This window comes from Pan troglodytes, chromosome 4, assembly GCF_028858775.2.
Source record: "Pan troglodytes isolate AG18354 chromosome 4, NHGRI_mPanTro3-v2.0_pri, whole genome shotgun sequence".
NCBI lineage: Eukaryota > Metazoa > Chordata > Mammalia > Primates > Hominidae > Pan > Pan troglodytes.
Genome location: NC_072402.2, coordinates 146957502 through 146974804, shown reverse-complemented (window position 1 = coordinate 146974804; position 17303 = coordinate 146957502). Strand labels below are relative to the sequence as shown.

The 17303-nt window shown below is 47.4% G+C and overlaps 1 protein-coding gene across 3 annotated transcripts in view; it reads right to left on the bottom strand.

Moving 5' to 3' along the window:
* The window catches only part of ABLIM3 (actin binding LIM protein family member 3), a 118597-nt gene that overhangs the window by 15263 nt on the left and 86031 nt on the right, over positions 1-17303 (bottom strand). Inside the window, exons 9-16 of one of the 3 annotated variants that reach the window (XM_001162953.5) lie at positions 14559-14617; positions 11975-12046; positions 7655-7810; positions 5973-6002; positions 5362-5491; positions 4477-4575; positions 2709-2756; positions 233-367 (exon numbers count right to left, since the gene is read on the bottom strand). In XM_001162953.5, coding sequence (XP_001162953.1) covers positions 233-367; positions 2709-2756; positions 4477-4575; positions 5362-5491; positions 5973-6002; positions 7655-7810; positions 11975-12046; positions 14559-14617 — 729 coding nt within the window. The remainder of the gene's footprint in view (positions 1-232; positions 368-2708; positions 2757-4476; positions 4576-5361; positions 5492-5972; positions 6003-7654; positions 7811-11974; positions 12047-14558; positions 14618-17303) is intronic. The other 2 variants (XR_008548107.2, XR_008548108.2) reach the window with 2 other exon arrangements.

The window sequence follows — 17303 nt, the reverse complement described above, 5'->3', positions numbered from 1 at the left end:
TGTCTTCTCCACAAGGGCAGGGACCTGGTCTGTTTTGCTCCCCAGTGTATTGCTAGGGTCCATGGCCAGCGTTTAGTACATATTTGTTGAATGAATAAACACCCTTAGTTATAAACCCTCTAAGCACTCTTATTCAGAATGATTGTATAAAGGAGTAGGCAACTGTTCTGAACACCCGTGTCCTTGGCACAGGTGTTAGGGCCCTGGCCTCAGGCTCCTATGGGGGTACTACCTTTGGGGGACCCATGGTAGGTCCAGTACTCAGACTCCGAAGCATAGTAGGGGTCTGGCGAGTAGATGGGACTGTACTTGGAGGTCTGGCTGATGTCTTCACTTGTTTTGCTCTTGGTTGCTGTAGACAAATCACCTGCAGAGGACCCAAGGAGAGCACTTCAGGAAGGCAGAGTGACCAGGATGGGACTGTGTACCCTTTTCCTATCTTTACCAGGCTCCAGCCCAGGGGAGTGAGGCCACTTCAAGATCAGGGCTCTCTGTTAGAACTGGGCCATGGAGCATCGGAGCTGGAAAAGCACTGGGGCCAAACCCTCATTTTGCATTTAGTAATTGGAGCACCAGAGAGGGGAAGGGGCTTGCTTAAGACCACATAGCATGTGAGCCCCAGAACTGGACCAGACCCCAGCCCAGGGCTCTTTCCAGCACATTCCATGGATTCCCAGGTCTGTTCCAGAATGACCGCTAAGGGTGTGGCTCCTCAAATAAGACTGGACAGGTTCCAGGTGAGCCCCAGCCCTTTAGAAGCCTTCCTAGCCCTTTAGAAGCCTTCCTTGTTATAAATTTGAACTCCATCATTCCTCACAACCTGAGATGCCACATTCTGCTCAGGGACTACATAGCCTGAAGGAAGGAGTGCTAGACAGGGAGTCAGCAAAGCTGGGTTCTGGTCCCAGCTCTGCTACTTTACTCAGCTGTAACACTGGGCAGGTCCTACCATCTCTGCCTTAGTTTCCTCATCTGTAAGTGTCAGAATTGGTCTGCTGGCTCAGGTGCCATCCAGCTTCAAGCTTCCACCTGAAGTAAGCCGAGGACAGGGGTGACCAAAAAGACCCACTGCAGTCACAACTACTTACAGAGCAGTGACTTCTCGTGGCCCAAACGTGGGTGACAGGCTGGTAGAGCAGAGAGAGGGGCTGGGGAAGTGTGTGTGGCTGCATGACCATTTCTCATGGTCAGCTACAGGAAGCTTTAGGGACAAGCTCTGTGCTCTGTGGAGCCAGAGTGGCAGAGGTGGTGGATCAGCTTCAGCCAGCCCCAGGCTATGCAGCCCCCACAACAGCACTTGCTTCCAAAGCTTTCAAATTCTTCTCTTTGACTTGGGTCCTGGGCAGCCCCTCCTGGCTGATTGCATTTAGCTTTTTCCTCTGCCCTCTTTTCCAAGCAACCCACCTCCACCCCAGACTCCTCTTGAGTCTGCTTTAGTGCCACCCCTCAGAGCCCACCTGGAAAATCCGACGAAGTCCTGAGAAGCTTGTGACCTGGGGGCCTTTTCCAGGTATAAAGCCAAACTACCTTTGTCATGTTGGTGTCTTTCTATGAGTACTCAGGGGACATGGCATGTCCTTCATGGGCTGGTATAGACGTGCACATGCTCACAGACTCACCTTGGACCCCCCTGCTCAGCCCCCTCTGGAACCAAGGATGTCTGTCTAAACTGTAGAATCTTAGGCACCCAGAGCCGTTGTTTAAACTCATACTGTCCCCTCCACCAGCTAATGAGTTCAGAACCTGGGGCAGGACTGCTTCACTCATCTCCAAGCTCCACTGATTCTGGGCCTCCTTTTGTTATCCAGCTAGACCCTTAAGCAAGTGTGGGTGCACAGGGTGGCAGCTGCTCCTCTGCAGCTTCAATGGAAGGGATGTGCTCATTCAATCGAGGCTTAGTAAGTACTTTTTGCAAAAATGAACAGGTGGTGTCAGTGATGAATGACTTGGTGGTTCTCATACTAAGTGCAGGTAGGAATCATGGACAAAGCCAGTTATAGTGCAGATTCTTAGTTCACACTCTCAATATTTATAATTAAGGGATTCTGGGGCAAGGAAGGGGCCAGGGAATCTGCCTTTTAAATGTCTCTCAGGTGCAGATGGTCCATAGATCATTCTTTAAGAAACACTAAATCAATGAATGAATGAAAGAAGGAAGTCACCCTCTGCAACCTTACTCATCTACATCTCCTCTGCAAGTCTCCATCCACTCTCAGGAGACTGTGACTGAGAACAACTTACAGCAGGGGTTCCCAAGTTGGGCTGAGTATCAGAATCACTTGGAGAAACCGTGACACATACAAAATTCGAATTCAGTAAGCCTGGGGTGGGGCCCAGGAATCTGTATGCATCTCCTGTTATTCTAATGAACATTTCAAGTATTAATGCCTTGGAGTGTGACTCTCCCAGGGGTATGTGCATTTTACAAAGGTTTTACCAATTATGGAACTTAGGATGCCAGAGAGCAGGTAAGGGGGAGATTGCAAAGGTGGTGGGAAAGAACTGAGGGGACATGAGGACTTTGTTCTTTTGAAATGACACCAAACTCCGCCCTAATGTCACCCTGGGTGATGGGGCAGTCAACAAGAAGGACCAAGATGCAGCCTTGTGTTTTGTGGCTCCTGGTGGCCTGTGCAGGGCCATCTGCATAGATGGTTAACCTCCCCCCTCTCCTTGTGTGGCCAAGCCCTATCTGCCTCTGACCATACCATGCCGTTTGTAGATCGGGGGTTTCCGGTAGATGTTACTGTCTCCAGCTGCCAGACAGACCAGGAAGGGACAGTGGGGAGGGGAGAGAGAGAGAGACAGGAGAAAAGGGAGAAAAGGAGATAGTACTTGGTCAGTTAATCTCAGAAGAGAGAGATAGGCAAAACTTTTTCCAAGGGGCCACCATCTTTTTCCCCTGGTAACTTCCTCTTCCAAAGTTGAACTTTCAACCTCGTCCCAACAGGTTCCAAGTAAGGTGTGGGAAGAGGAATGGATGGATCCAAGTGGTGCCAAGGAAGGGACCTGGGGCTTGAAGGGTGAGCATGCAGGCACAGGCGTGTGTGTGCTCAGCAGAGCCCCATGCAGGAAGGTGTCCACTGCCTCCACCAGTGGCCACACCTCATTCCATGTGAAAATTCCCAGGATGCTGCAGCGGAATTTCAGCTTACCTCCCTCCCCCTCCCTCAAAGACAGACAGGATGGGACCCCTCTAGGGCAGCTGAGGAAGGTGTAGATGAAACAGCAGCATGAGCTCTTGAGGGGAACGTGAGTGGGGAGTGAAAAACTGAGCTTGGTGTCAGGAGACTGAGGTTCAGGCCTGGCTCTGCTGTGACTCAGAGGGAGACCTTGTCCAAACTACACCCACTCAGTCATGTAGCCCCTGTCTTCCTCTCAATTCCTGTCATGACCTGCGGTCACATGACATGACAGTGCTCTTCCCTCTGCCTGCGATGTCTTTCTTTGGCTTCTTCATAGGCTGGCTCTTCATCTTTTTTTTTTTTTTTTGAGACAGAGTCTCACTTTGTCACCCAGGCTGGAGTGCAGTGGCACGATCTTGGCTCACTGCAACCTCCGCCTCCCAGGTTCAAGTAATTCTCCTGCCTCAGCCTCCTGAGTAGCTGGAATTACAGGTACAAGCCACCATGCCCAGCTAATTTTTATATTTTTAGTAGAGACAGCGTTTCACCATATTGGACAGGTTGGTCTCGAACTCCTGATCTCATGACCCACACGCCTCGGCCTCCCAAAGTGCTGGGATTACAGGCGTGAGCGACCACGCCGGGCCTCTTCTCATCTTTCAGCTTTAATGTTACCTCCTCCAAGAAGCTCTTCCTGACCGCCCCATCTAGCCTGGCCTCTCTCAGCCTCATCATCTCTCAGGATGGCCTGTTTTATTTATCTTTATGGCACCTATGGCTACCTGAAATTATCCTCTACATATTTGTTTACTCATTTTTATCTCTCTTCCTACATTAGTACGTAAATACCAAATACCATGAAGGCAGGATCTGGGCTGGGTTGTGCACAGTTGCAACCTCTGAGCCCAGAACAGTGCTTAGCTGTACAGAAGGAATAACAGTGGCTTGGGAAGCCAAGTAACTGGCTCACAGTCATGAGCTTATAAGCAGCTGCATCGGATTCCATCCCAAGAGCTTTGAAGCCAAAGTGTGTAGCCTTCACCGCTGTGTGCCCCTGCTGCGCCCCTCACAGCCCTCAAGCACTCACGGTATCTCACTCGAGCTCCCTGCCTCTTTTCTTCCCTGGACTGCTTCTTTGAGGTCCTAATGGAGGTTGGTTCTGTCAAGTGGATAATCTGAAGCCCATGGGTGTGTTGGGGTTGGAGGACAGGGTTGGTGCAGGTGCTTGGTTAGGGAGGTCCCTCAGGAACCAGCTTCTTGGTGCCTGTGTGGCATCGAGGGGGTGACTCAGGCACCTGTGACCCCATGGAGCATGCATCCATCCCAGGAATTCTGGGCTGGCAGTGCCTACCTGGGATGTGAAAGTGCTTGGGAGCCTGGTAAGAGGTTGGAGTGGAGGACCTCACATCTAACTGGCTATGGTATGGAGAGCTCCGGCCACTCTCGGGCCCTGGAGCACGCAGGCAGTGGTCGCCAAAGAAAACAGAGGCACAGAGAAAACAGGCATTAACGCGGTGGCAGTTAAGGAAGTGGTGAGGTGATGACAGCAGAGATGGGGGATGGGCTGGGGCGTCTCAGCGTGCTCAGGCTCCGGGGCGGAAGCAGCATGTGCTCTCATGCACCATGTTGGCAGAAACAAGCTTGACTTTGTTCCTGGCTTGATCCCAAAGTCAGATTTTGTGAGAAGTAAAGATCAACTCTACTGAGCTCCAGGAAGGCATCTTAGTTTGAGCCTCTTATCTCCCCAACCACCCCCGAACCTCCCCCTTTTGGACGCTCCCTTAATTGCTCCTTTCCTCCATCCAAGTGCTGGCATCACCCCCAATCTGAGGGTGACTGTGGATGGTCTGACTGGATTGGCTGGGGTGGCCCTTGGGTGAAGGCCAGTTCATAGCCATATTTCTGGTCTCTTGGTTCTGCCCTCCGGATGGGGCAGGCCATGAGGATGGTGGAGTCTTCTTCCACCAGGGCCACAGGGCCACCTGCCAGCCCCCTCTCCTGGAAGTTCACCACCCACCTTCCTGCTGCTTCTCAGTGCCACACACTCCTCCATCCCCCCTGCCATCTCAGGGACTCAGAGAGGCCCAGCTGGTCACCTGGGTGGCCATAGGCCTCCAGAGGGCCACACTGTGATGGAGATCATGGGGGAGCCTTGTGCCCTCTGCAGCAGGGACCCCAAGTGACTGCATTGTCTCCCTGGCTCTTCCTCTCCCTTCAGGTCCTCCCCCTTCCTTACCAGAGCGGTAGTAGTGGTGAGGTGAGCGGGAGAAGGTGGGGGACATGCCCTGCCGGCTGTAGGTGGGGGAGTCTATGTACCCTGGGCTGGAGGCCCGTCTCTGCCGGAGGTCCAGGTTCTCGTAGATGTCCTGGGAGAGGAAATGGGGCTGTGAGCACGGCTGGCTGTTAAGTGGGCCTGTGGCCCGAGGGTCTAGCAGGCAGGTGGGCATGACATGGAATCTGGGATTCTCGGGGTTGAGGTGTGAATACAGAGACCCCCCTCCTCCCTGAGTTACACACACAGCCCGAGGAAGATGGCAGAGAATTTCCAGGGCTTTCCCCCATTACTTGCAGGCCCTTGAATGGAATCCGTGGGGTCAATCCCTGGAATCCTGACCAGGGATCCCAGAAGCCTGAGGGAGGCCATCTCTGGGCAGGAAGGGCAGATTTCCATCCTGTATGCCACTACCACTTCCTCCAGGACATACACCCGAGTCTCTCCAGCACTTCCCTGCTTGCAGGGAATACCTTGGGCAAGGGCTCAGACACCTTTGGGGGGCTGGGGATGGGTGAAGTCCACATAAAGGGGCACAATTATATATCAACTTAATTCTCTATCAGCTGAATTACCTGGGAGTAGGGAGATAATGTTCCCAGCGACTTAGAAGTGAAGAGTTTGAAGGCAGTTGTGGAACGAGCAGAAGGAATGAGAGGAGGACGAGACGAAGGACAGAGCATGGTTAGATGGCTCGGCAGAGAGGGCTTGCAGCAGTTCCTTTGTACCCCTCTCCAGATAACAGCCTCACTGGGAATTCCAGAGGGTCAGACTACTGATAGGAGGCAGGAAACCTCGAGATTATGCCCGCCTTTTAGGAAGGGAAAAACCAAGGCCCAGAGAGAGAATACGAAGGCTCACGGCCGCTCAGGGCAGAAGTGGCAGGGACTTGACTTGGACCCAGGCTTCTGTGCTGCATGCTCAGGGCTATTGTCACCACCCTTTCCTGTCTCTCTACTGGTTCATGACCCCTCTACAGTTCATGAGGACAATGCCCAGGGCAGGGCACCCAGCAGCCAGCACCCTGGCTAAGCAGGGGCCAGGCTGGGGCCAGGCTGGGGCCACCAACAAGGGAGTTGAGCTGTTGGCTGGTGCAGCAGCTGGAGATGGGATGTCTCGACTGAAGAGGGCAGCAGTTCCTCAGCTCCAGCAGCTGGAATGCCTGCCCAGCATTTACACAGCATCTTAATTTTCCAAGAAAGACAGAAGGGCAGATTCTTACATGAAATCTCCCAATGTTTACATGTTGACAACTAGTTTGCATTTTCAAAAGACACTTTGTGAGTGAAACAAAACAAATCTGAGGGCTGGCTGCAACCTGTGGGCCCTGGTTTGCCATCTCTAACTGAAGGACAAGCGGCTTCTACTAAACACTTGATCCTCCTCTCCTGGTGCATTTCAGGGGCCGGAAACCAGAGAATCTCAGCATTGGGCTCTTCAACCAAATGGAACCCAAATCCCTTAGGGAGGAAGGGAACTTGCCTGAGGTTACGAGGCTAGTTATGGTGGAGCTGGGACAAGAACCTGGGTCCCTGCCCACCAGGACAGGCTTCTGCTGCCTCAAATTAACTCAAGGGGTCTGGGATAAGGTTAGAAATCTTCTAGGATATAGACTGCCAGGACCTCCAGGGTAATTCTGCCCCCAACCCTGCTGCCATCTCCAGAAAACACTTTCTCTTGTTTAGCAACCATTTAATGATTTCAAAAGCTATCTGTTACTGCGTCTTTATAAAAGCGTCTCTTCCTTTGAAGAGACACTGGGGCTAAAGGCCAGGTGGGAAAACCAGAGAACATGTCTGATTAGACATGTTATAATGGGATTATAAATCTAAATGGCCACTGAGCCTGGCAGGAGATGAGCGCCTTGGGCTGAGTACATGAAAAATTCCTACAGCATAAGAAATACAACAGCTTGAGTAATAAGTGGTCACAGGCTCTTAGCTTCAATGCTGGGATTAACAGGGAGTGGTGGGACTGGGGAGAATGGAAAGCTCATGTCCTGTCTATAGGGGGTGCTGCTTCCCATCTCCAGATGGTGGAAATGTAGGTTTAAGGTTGTCGGCTCTGATTTTTCAAGAAAAGCCAGAAAGCCAAATGAAATCTCTTCATTTAAAAAACGTTGGCCATAAATCCCAGTGTAGAAGAGTCTGGGAGCCAGCATTGTGGAGGCCAAACTGTCTGTGATGGAGAGGGCTGGGGACCCCAGAGCAATCTCCTTTCCTACAATAGCCCCAGAGAGAAGGGCAAGACGCGATACCTCTCCATAGCCACATCTCTCCAGCATCTCGTCAGACGTGTATCTGGAATGAGGCTCATAGGAAATGAGGTCGGGGCGTTGTACCTCGTAGATAGACTTAACCTTGGGGAGAGCCGCCAGGTCTTTGTAATTAAGGATCTCATTATCCACTTTAGCCTAGGGAAGAGGGAAATGGACAGGAAAGGAATAGAAAGATAAGAGGGAAAAGGGAATGGAGAGAGGAAACAAAAACAAGATACAGAAGGAACAAACTTCTCCAGTTTCCACCACAAACAGATTAGGATCAAATTGAAGAATAGTAGAATGTTAGAATAAAAGTGGTCTTAGAGGCCATCCATTCCAACAGGGCTAACATTTATTGAGCACATATTGTTTGTAAGCCCTGTGCTTTATAATAATTATATCCTCTAGATGTTGTAATGCCTCTGTGAAGTAAATGTCAATATCATTTCTATTTTCTAGCTGAGGAAATGGAGGCTCAAAAGGTTATACAGTTTGCACCATTAAGCTAATAGATTTGAATTCAGCCTGAACTACACAGCCTGGGTACTGACTGCCTTCCGATCCCACAGAGTGAAGACATCCCAATTCACAGCATCCTTGAAGAAGAAGATGAAGATGGTAAAGACAAAAATAATCATGATAGTAAAACACTAGCTAACATTTGGTGAGTACTTATTATAAGCCAGGCTCTGTACCAAGTCCCTTATATAGATTAACCCAGTTCATCCATACAACTCACAACTCTAGTAGTAAGCACTAACATTATCCTCCTTTTGAATAAGGAACCAGAGGCACAGAAAAATCAATTAACTTGTCCAAGGCTACATAGCTAATAAGTTGCAAGAGCCCAAGTTTCAACACAGAGAGCTTGCCCTCTTCAGCAGCCTCTCCTGTCTTCTCGGGATGGGGAGTTCACTGTCTTACACCGTCAGAAGGCTGCATTCAGAAAGCTGCTCTTTCCATTGAACTGAAATGAGCCTCTACCTTCTGCTTGACTTTGGCAGAGTTCATCCCTCTAGAGCTGCATGGATTGAAAGAAAGCTTCCCCTTGCATGTGACAGCCCGCATCTCATGGCTCCTGAAGCCATGCCTTTTCCACGGCCATGTCCTCCAGCCGTTCCCTCTGTGACCTGGTGTTTGCTATGATCAACCAGGATCTGTGTTGCAAGGTCCTGAGGTGCTGCAAATTACAATAGAGGCTGCTAGATAGAGAATCCAGAGACTGTATTAGTCTGATAACATTCTCCCAAAGCCATAGGAGCCAAGTACAGTCTCAGGGCCAAGACTACTTTACAGGGAGCAGCATTCATAAATACCTATAAGCTGTGCTATTTTAAAAACCTACCAAAGCCCTTCCACTATTGTATCCCTGCCACATCAGCACTGCAATTAGGGCAGGGTTGCTTATTCTCTGTTGCCCCTAGACCCAGTGTCCACCCTTCCTTGCCTGGATCTATGTCCTGAACACTGCCTGGGCTGTATCACAGGCTCTTTTGCTCTCTGACTTTCAGTTGGGTTCAGCCAATGGGATGCACCAGCAGAGACTAGAGGGTGAATGGAGAGAGAGGTTGGCACACTTATTCCCCTGGCAACCTTCCTGACTGGCTGTGGGCTGGGCATGACTCTCTCTGGAGGCTGGGCTTCCCCAGCTCTTGCCAGCTTTGGTAATGCTGTTCCCTTCCCTCGTCTTTTTAGGTCCAGTGTGGTAACAACATTATGTTGCTGTAGTCCCTGGATACCTCACTATCTCCTGTGGGTCCACTTAACCCTGCCCACAACTCCGTCATGAAACCTTCCTCAGTTGAACTCTTTGAGGTAGGCCACCTGAATTCTGCCAGAGCCTGCCTGGTACAGACACTCACATCTGCACCAGTTCTGGGGGTGTGTGGGTAAAAAAAGCCTTTATTAGATGAGAGTCCACTTGCTGAAGTAATTGCTGCCTTTTGTCCTGGCTGTTAGATCTTGACCTTGAGAGCTCTTGGCATCTTCCAAACTCATCTCGACCCATAACTATTCATTTTGGCACTTTACCCCAAACCTCAAAAACACTAAATTTATATTTCTTCCTATAGCCACTTTGTTTACAGGGCTATAAATGAGCCTCAGGTCTGGACACACCAATTGATCAGAGGCATCCTAACATAATTAGCCAGGAAGGAAGGAAGAGAACACATGGGTCAAAGCCAAACCACCTGAAGATGATTCTAGAAGTCAGTGGAGATGGAGTAAAGTTTGAAAGTTTGAAAGAAGCTGCTCGTTTCAGGTTCACTGATAATTCTATTTGAATCTAAAATCTCAAATGTCTATTAAAACTAAATTAAAATCCATCTTTATGCTTGTTATTGCATCTATCCAAAGCAGATGGATGAATTTTTTTCCAAATTTGAAAGCCATGCTTGGGATGGGCTCACTGAAAACAGGGCTTCTATGACATGTTCAGTCATTCCCAGGAGCAGCTGAGCATGAGGCACCATAAACGGTGAGAGCAGGAGAGGCTGGAAGGGGAGACACATGCCTCTGCTAGGATGTGAGGGACAACTGATCCCAATGTGTAAGCCCCTAGTTGGAAGGCACAAGCGCAGGTGTTCCTAGCTGCCATCATAAATTCCATTCAGTAATGGAGTTGCTCATCACAGGGGCAATTCTGGGAATCTTTCTCCAGGACTCCACGGTGAACATCATCAGGGCTTAACTTATTTCACAAAGGTTTACAAGGCCCCTCAGTAGCACCGGGAGACCAGCTTGTGATGAACGGTATTACAGTGCGGCAGCTTCCTGAGTGCTCCTATTCTAGTAACTCTCTTCTGGAAACATACTCATATTTGTCAATAACATTCTTACTGTGCATGCCTGGAAACTAAGCCCATTAATCCTGCTGTGGTCTGGCCCCATTCACAGTGCCAGGGAGACTATTACCTTTCTTGCTTTAGAAAGGAATCTTCCATGAGTACAGCCTGTGATCAAAGCAGCTTGTCTTTTTTGACAGCCACATGGTAGTATTGACCCATATTGAAATTTCAGTCAGTGATAACTCTTAAGTGTTTTTCTTTTTTTCCATTTGACCAGAGAAGAAAGGAAAGGTGCCCATAGTCCTATCAATGGGCATTATCCAGGGATCAAAGAGGAGACTGGATGTGGATTTGAAGTAATGATCTGGCAGTAGTGGACAGGGCCAGGGCTGGCTGGTTTGCTGACTCTATCTAGAGCTTCTTGTCAGGAATGGGTTTCTTGTTATAGACCATTTTCCCCACATTTCTGGTCTTCTTGGCTCCTTTGGCTTGTGGAAGGCTGGAACAGTCCAGAGTCAATCAGATTGAGGTTTTCTGCTCGTTTCAGCTCTCCCTGGCTCTGCGTTTCCCACCTCCTTTAGCTTATTTCTGTTTATCCCTCTGCTTTGAGTTTAATGTTTCTTCCTCGGGATGCCTTCTCCCAACTAGTCCTAGATTGTCAGGTCCCTCTGTTTATCTGTAGTATCATCAGAGGACCCTGTGCTTTTCTTTCCTGGAATTTATAACTGCAATTGATGATTCATGGCACTATGTCTTCAATGTCATGAGGACAGGCATCAAGTCTGTGTAGTTCATCACCATTTCCCCAGAGCAGAGCACTGTGCTTAGCAGAGTAAATGCTTGGCACATGTTTGTTGAATGAATGAATGACATATACAAGGGGCCTCTGAGGTCATTGAACTCAACTTCTGTCTCTTCTTCTACATCCCTGGCAAATGATGAGTCTCTCTGTGTTTGAATGCCTGTGGAGATGGGAGCTCAGACACATGGAGGTGGGTCTGCTCCATCCCTGGACTTTCCACATGATTAGAAACCTCTTCCTTATGTTTGCAAATTCTTTACAGCCATGTTTCCACATGTGTATGTGGCTTCCTTCTCCTTTCTGCCTCTTTATCACCCACCACTATCTCCACATCAATATTCCACCTAATACCTATTCAGAATACCACTTTGATCCTCAGTTTTTTCTTGCTGTCAGTTAAGTAGTGGGAAATGAGGCACCTTGCATTGGTTTTAGAACTCAGCAAGGGCTCTTGCTGTCATTGTACTTTCTTTCTTGTGCTCCATGGAACTCTGCATTATCCCTGAAACTCTGGGTTTACTAGACTGTTTGCTTCATGAGGGCGGGATCTATGTCCTCCCTGTACCCCACTGGATCCTCAAGACCTGGTACAGAGCCTAGCACATGAAGAGCATGCATCAAATGTCAGCTGGATGAAAACTTGAGAGCTCCCTTATCCTTAGTGACTCTTTATATACCAGGTCAGGAATAAAGAAGGCCCTTTGGTGGTAGAAAAGTGATACATACGCAGATGACTCGGTTGGGTGACCCAATGCTGGATCCAGGGGGTGAGATGGAGGTTTCAGATGTCCGTCTATGCTGTGAGAGAGATGAAGACAGAAAAGGTGAGAAGCTGCAACCTGAGCTTGGTGGGGAGGGTGAGACATGGGGTTAAGAATGCAACATTAGCAATACCATTAAAGTACTCTCTGGCTACTTCTGTACTTCCTTTTTATTCTCTGTCTTTCAAGTCAAGGTCTGAGTATGAATGAGACCAAAAATGCAAGGACTTCAGGCTGTTAGGGGCAGAATATGGATTTATTTTCTATGTATTTGCAGCTAGCAGTCTAAATAGGAAATTACTCATAAAACTTTTCATTTTGAGTTATCCCAGTCAATAATGTATTGCTTTTTAAAAATAAAATTGGTTAGCATTCATTCCTTGGGAGTTTGTTTATTCAAAATGTAAAAGTGGGTTAAATTTCACGTAATTGCACAATATGCTGATTCTTTACAGTGTATTAATTGCAAATTGACATCAACTTAAGTGATAAACTTAAAAAAAAAACTGTCTCTGAACAATGGCAATGATGGATTAATAGCTTCCTTAGCAGAGCAGCATGATGCCAGTCTTAATGCATAAGAGGGTGCCTGCCTGATGTAAAGGGATTAGGAATCAAGGACCCACAGGTGAAGTATGTGGTCTTAGGCATCTTGGATTCTTGATCTGTGAAATGAAGAGGCTGAGCTTCAGGATCACTTGATTCTCTCCCAGTTTTCTCATCCTACAATTTAAAGCATTCTAAGTGGGGCTATAAAGTTTCCTAAACTGTGGACTGTGAACTAGCGGTGGTTCTGGGAAGATGAAGGTGGAACATTTGATAATACTGAATCATAGAGTTAGAGAGTAAAATCTAACGTTTCAATCCCCTTGATAGATCAAGGAGGCGGTCTCAGTTTGGTGCTAATTCTTTTCAACAACTCTCTCAACAATTGCCAATTTCCTATTTTATTTTATTTTTGAGACAGAGTCTCGCTCTGTCATCCAGGCTGGAGTACAGTGGCACAATTTTGACTCACTGCAACCTCTGCCTCTCATTTTCAAGTGATTCCCCTGCTTCAGCCTCCCGAGTAGCTGGGATTACAGGCACATGCCACCACACCCAGCTAATTTTTGTATTTTTAGTAGAATTGGGGTTTCGCCATGTTGGCCAGGCTGGTCTCGAACTACTGACCTCAAGCGATTCACCCGCCTTGGCCTCCCAAAGTGTTGGGATTACAGACTTGAGCCACCACTCCCAGCCCAATTTCCCTTTTTAAACAAAGAGAGTGCAGACAACATTGTCTAGCTAGGGTTTTAAACATTTATTCTTAAGAATTATTTCATTATCATTGAATTTATTTTATGATTACCTTCTATTTATAGCAAGTATTACTGGTTTTCACGTGGCAATATAAAGTTTTATTTTAAAATAAGGTTAGTTAATAAAAAGTAGTGACTTGATGTAAAGAAAAAGATTAAGCATGTAATGAAACAGGTGGTGCACAGATATGGCAACAGGCATCAGGGTTGTAGATGATGACTGAAGTTTGGGAAATGCCACCAAAGGGGAGGAAAATGAAGAAAGGGACAATTAGGTCTTATACCTTAAATGGGAGAGGGTCTTGCAAGAAACAGGGAAAGAAATTCAGGGCTTAAAACATAATTATGCATCAATAAACTGGCTCTTTCAGAAAACTTTCATTAAGTGGATGAGATAGCAAGGAAGACATGTCTAACTAGCTGGTCAGAAATTGTGCACTTGCTTTTCTAGTTGGATAGACTCTAGCAGGTAACACAATAGAGTCCCAAGGGGTCAACTTGATATCCGGGGGCCAGGATGTAAAGGCCCCATTCCCCATCCCCCAACACACACCCCGGGTGTCTCCTCCACATCATCAAAGACCCAGAAGCCGGATCCTTCCTGCAGCCTGGGAGGTTCCTGTAGTATCAGGAACCCAGATTCACAAGCCTTCCTGACATTTGTCAGAACACAGTAATTCAGAGGGACACAGGACCTCAGCTGGCCCAGCGCGTACCTGGGGATGTCGGCTGTGCTTTGTTACTGCAGGCACATCATCACCTCTTTAGAACTGGTTTTCTCACAGGCAAGGCAAAGATAGAATTTCTTGCCCATCTGCCTCACAGGGTTAAAGGAGTAAAATCAGACAGTGCCTGTGAAGATGCTTTGTAAACTGTCAATTACTGTGACATTATTAACTATTATTATTAACGAGTGACCTTAGGCTGGGAAAAACCATGGCGAGAGCTTCTCAGCGAGGCTGCCATCTTGGTCAGCAATTGTAGAGTTACAGCCTCACCCCAGAAACACAAAACTCTCATGAATACAGTGCTTTCCAGTTTTCAGAGTGCTTTCATATCCGATGTCTTAACCCCCTCAAAAACCCCATGGGGCAGGTGTTACCGTTAGGAAAATCCAAGGACACAGGCACACATTTGGGAGTGTGCACACTAAGGAATGCTGACCCTGTCCCAAAGCACAGCTCCCTTAGCCTGTGGCAGAAAGTAGCAAAGCAGGAGTGCTGGTCTGGAATCTACTAGCTTGCTTACCTTTAACTTCTTCTCTGCCCGGGCTGCCTGTTTGCAGATGGGGTGCCAAACCTCGGAACCTAAGGGGTCATGAAAATAACGAAGACTCAGACCTTTCAAACCCTCCAGCACTCTCCCCATGCCCCACCTTGATTTACTCCGTGGTCAGCGTATGTCCCTTACACATCTGCCAGAAGGGCCCCCTTGGCTTTCCCAGCTCCCTCCTGGCACCTCTCAGACCTATGCGACCACTCACATCCTTTTTCTGTGTGTCCAAATCCTACCTGTTCCTCAAGGTCTAGGGCTCACATGACCCATCCTCTTGCAAACTTTCTTACCTGCCAGTTGGGGGTGACTTCTCTGTCCTCTGTGATCCATAGTTCTTTGTGTCTCTTTCCACACATACAGCCTTAAGGCACAGTAGCTTATGGATTTTTCATTTCCCACTAAATCAAGAGCTTCTTCTGGGCGGGAGCTGAGCTTTATTCATTGCTACATCTCCCACAGTCCCCAGCACGGGACTTTGCTCTTAGAAGAGATCCGTACATGTTTGTGGGGTGAAGAGATGAGTGCATGATTGGCAATGAGTGACACATAGCAGGTGGTCAATAAATATTTGTTGAATGAATAAATGACAGTGTGGATAAAAAAGAGTGACAGAGCATGGTGAACTCCAGCTTTCTTTTCTCTTAAAGACTTATGACTGTCTACCAGAGCTATCACATTTAAGGGGGAGGAGGTGTCATGGTGTATATTCCGCTTGAGAGCATTGCCTTGACCTGCTAATTCCTCAGAGACTCCAGACTCTTCAAATTTAGTATACTGCTAATGCCCACATTTTATTGTGGGTGGGGGTCCAGTTGGCCAGCCCCAAACCCGAAAGGCCAATTTGGAAAGGCATGAGAAACAGGTGGCTGCTCACATGTTGAGAAGCAGCCCCAAATATGACACATTCCCCAAAGAAGGGACAGGTGTCCTGGATTAGAAGGAAAAATAGGAACATATTATCCCTCTGGAGCCATTCCCCTTGTAACCAGCCCTAAAAGGAAAGAAGCCAGCAATGGCTGGATTCCTGAGCATCCAGATGGCATTTGTTTGTCTGACTTTGTTTCTAGGATATACTTTATATTATGCTTTGTTGCCTGGAACCCCCAGGACCGGAATACTAGCTAAGGGATGAGATGGTGGTGAAAGGTCAATAATTCGGAGTGAAAAAGAGAAGAGAGGCCTGAAGTGAGGAGTCCTGTGTTTTTTGTCTCTGCTCAGCCCCTAACACATCCTCTCTCTGGGTCCCAGTTTCCTCATCTGAAGAACAATAAGGTGGGATTTGGATGGCCTTGAAGATTATTTTCATCTCCAAGGTTCTAATTTTACGGGCAGTTTTGTCTTTTGTGGAACAAGAATCTTTGATTTTTGTCTGCCGACATACTTGGGTATTCCTAATTACTCAACTGGGTTTAATTCTTTCTAAAGTAAAATGCAATGGTTCTCAGAGCCCAGTAGAGGGACTCTGAGTCTGTGGCTTGATCCAGCAATCACAGGGTGTGTCCACTACCAAGCTGTGTGTTGGGATTCTTACTTTAGGGAGTTATTAGAGAGAGCATTTCCGGTTCCTCTCTGAGTTGCTTCCGAATCTATCAGGAATTGTTTATGACTGTGGCTGTGGCAGGAAACACATGTTACAGGTCACTGTAGGAAATGGATGAGATGGACACAGAGGTCTGAGGAGGTCATGAACTTAAGTTAAAGAGACATAGGAAAGATCAAGAGGGCAGAAGTCCTCATACAAGGAAATAATGTGTCAAGCGAGGGGGTCAGACTAGAGGGTCTCTTTTGCTTTCTAACCCCATAACATTGGCATTTCACTCTGAAATAAAACTGAGCCAAAAATGGCCATTAACTTCAGCACTCTGCATACCGGAAAGCATATTTACATAAGAAACAAGGAGAGGAGGATCAAACAAGAAAAAAAATATAATTAGAAATGAAAAAAATCAGAATTTAGGAGTTGGTAGTATATCTGTAAATAAAAGAGGCTAAAAAAAGTTAGTTGGTAGCTAGCAATAAACTTACATAAAGAATGCAAGAAAAGATGATTTGTTCATGAAGATCCCTGTGAAATAACGGTCTTCTGAGCTTATTCCCTAGGCCAATAGCTCAACAATGTGACATTAACAGAAGGATAACATCATGGTGAAGAAGATGGTTATTCTCTTCAGTGGACTTTATCCCCAGAGCCAAAAACAGTGCCTGGCCCATGTGTGTTTAACAAAGAAATGCATGTGAATGACTCATTGGACCCTACCTTTGTATTTTTTTTCAAAAAGATACTAGGTATAATGCATCCATGGGAGGATGGTGACTATCCTAGGAAGGGGACTCAAATGCAATTCTAAGGCTGGGTCTTTACCCTGAAGAAGAGACTTAACAGAATGGTGAAAGCTGATTTTACAGATTTTAATGACTCTCTGTAGGAAGAGGCATTCATTTGTTTTGTAGAACTAGGACTAAGGGCAGAAGGTTCAGGCAAGGAACATTTAACACCTAAGAACTGAATGGCCTTATTCAACTGACAGTAAGCCCTTGTCCCTAAAAGTGTTTAAGTACACATTGGGTATATAAATGCTCAGCAGTGATATTAGGAAGGAGACTCAGCACACGGTACTTACACTAAGGGATGTTTACCAGCCCCCAAATCCTTAGAGATTCTGTTTCCATCTTAACAGGTTTTACCGTACCGAGAAGATAATTATTTGCCCCACCCAT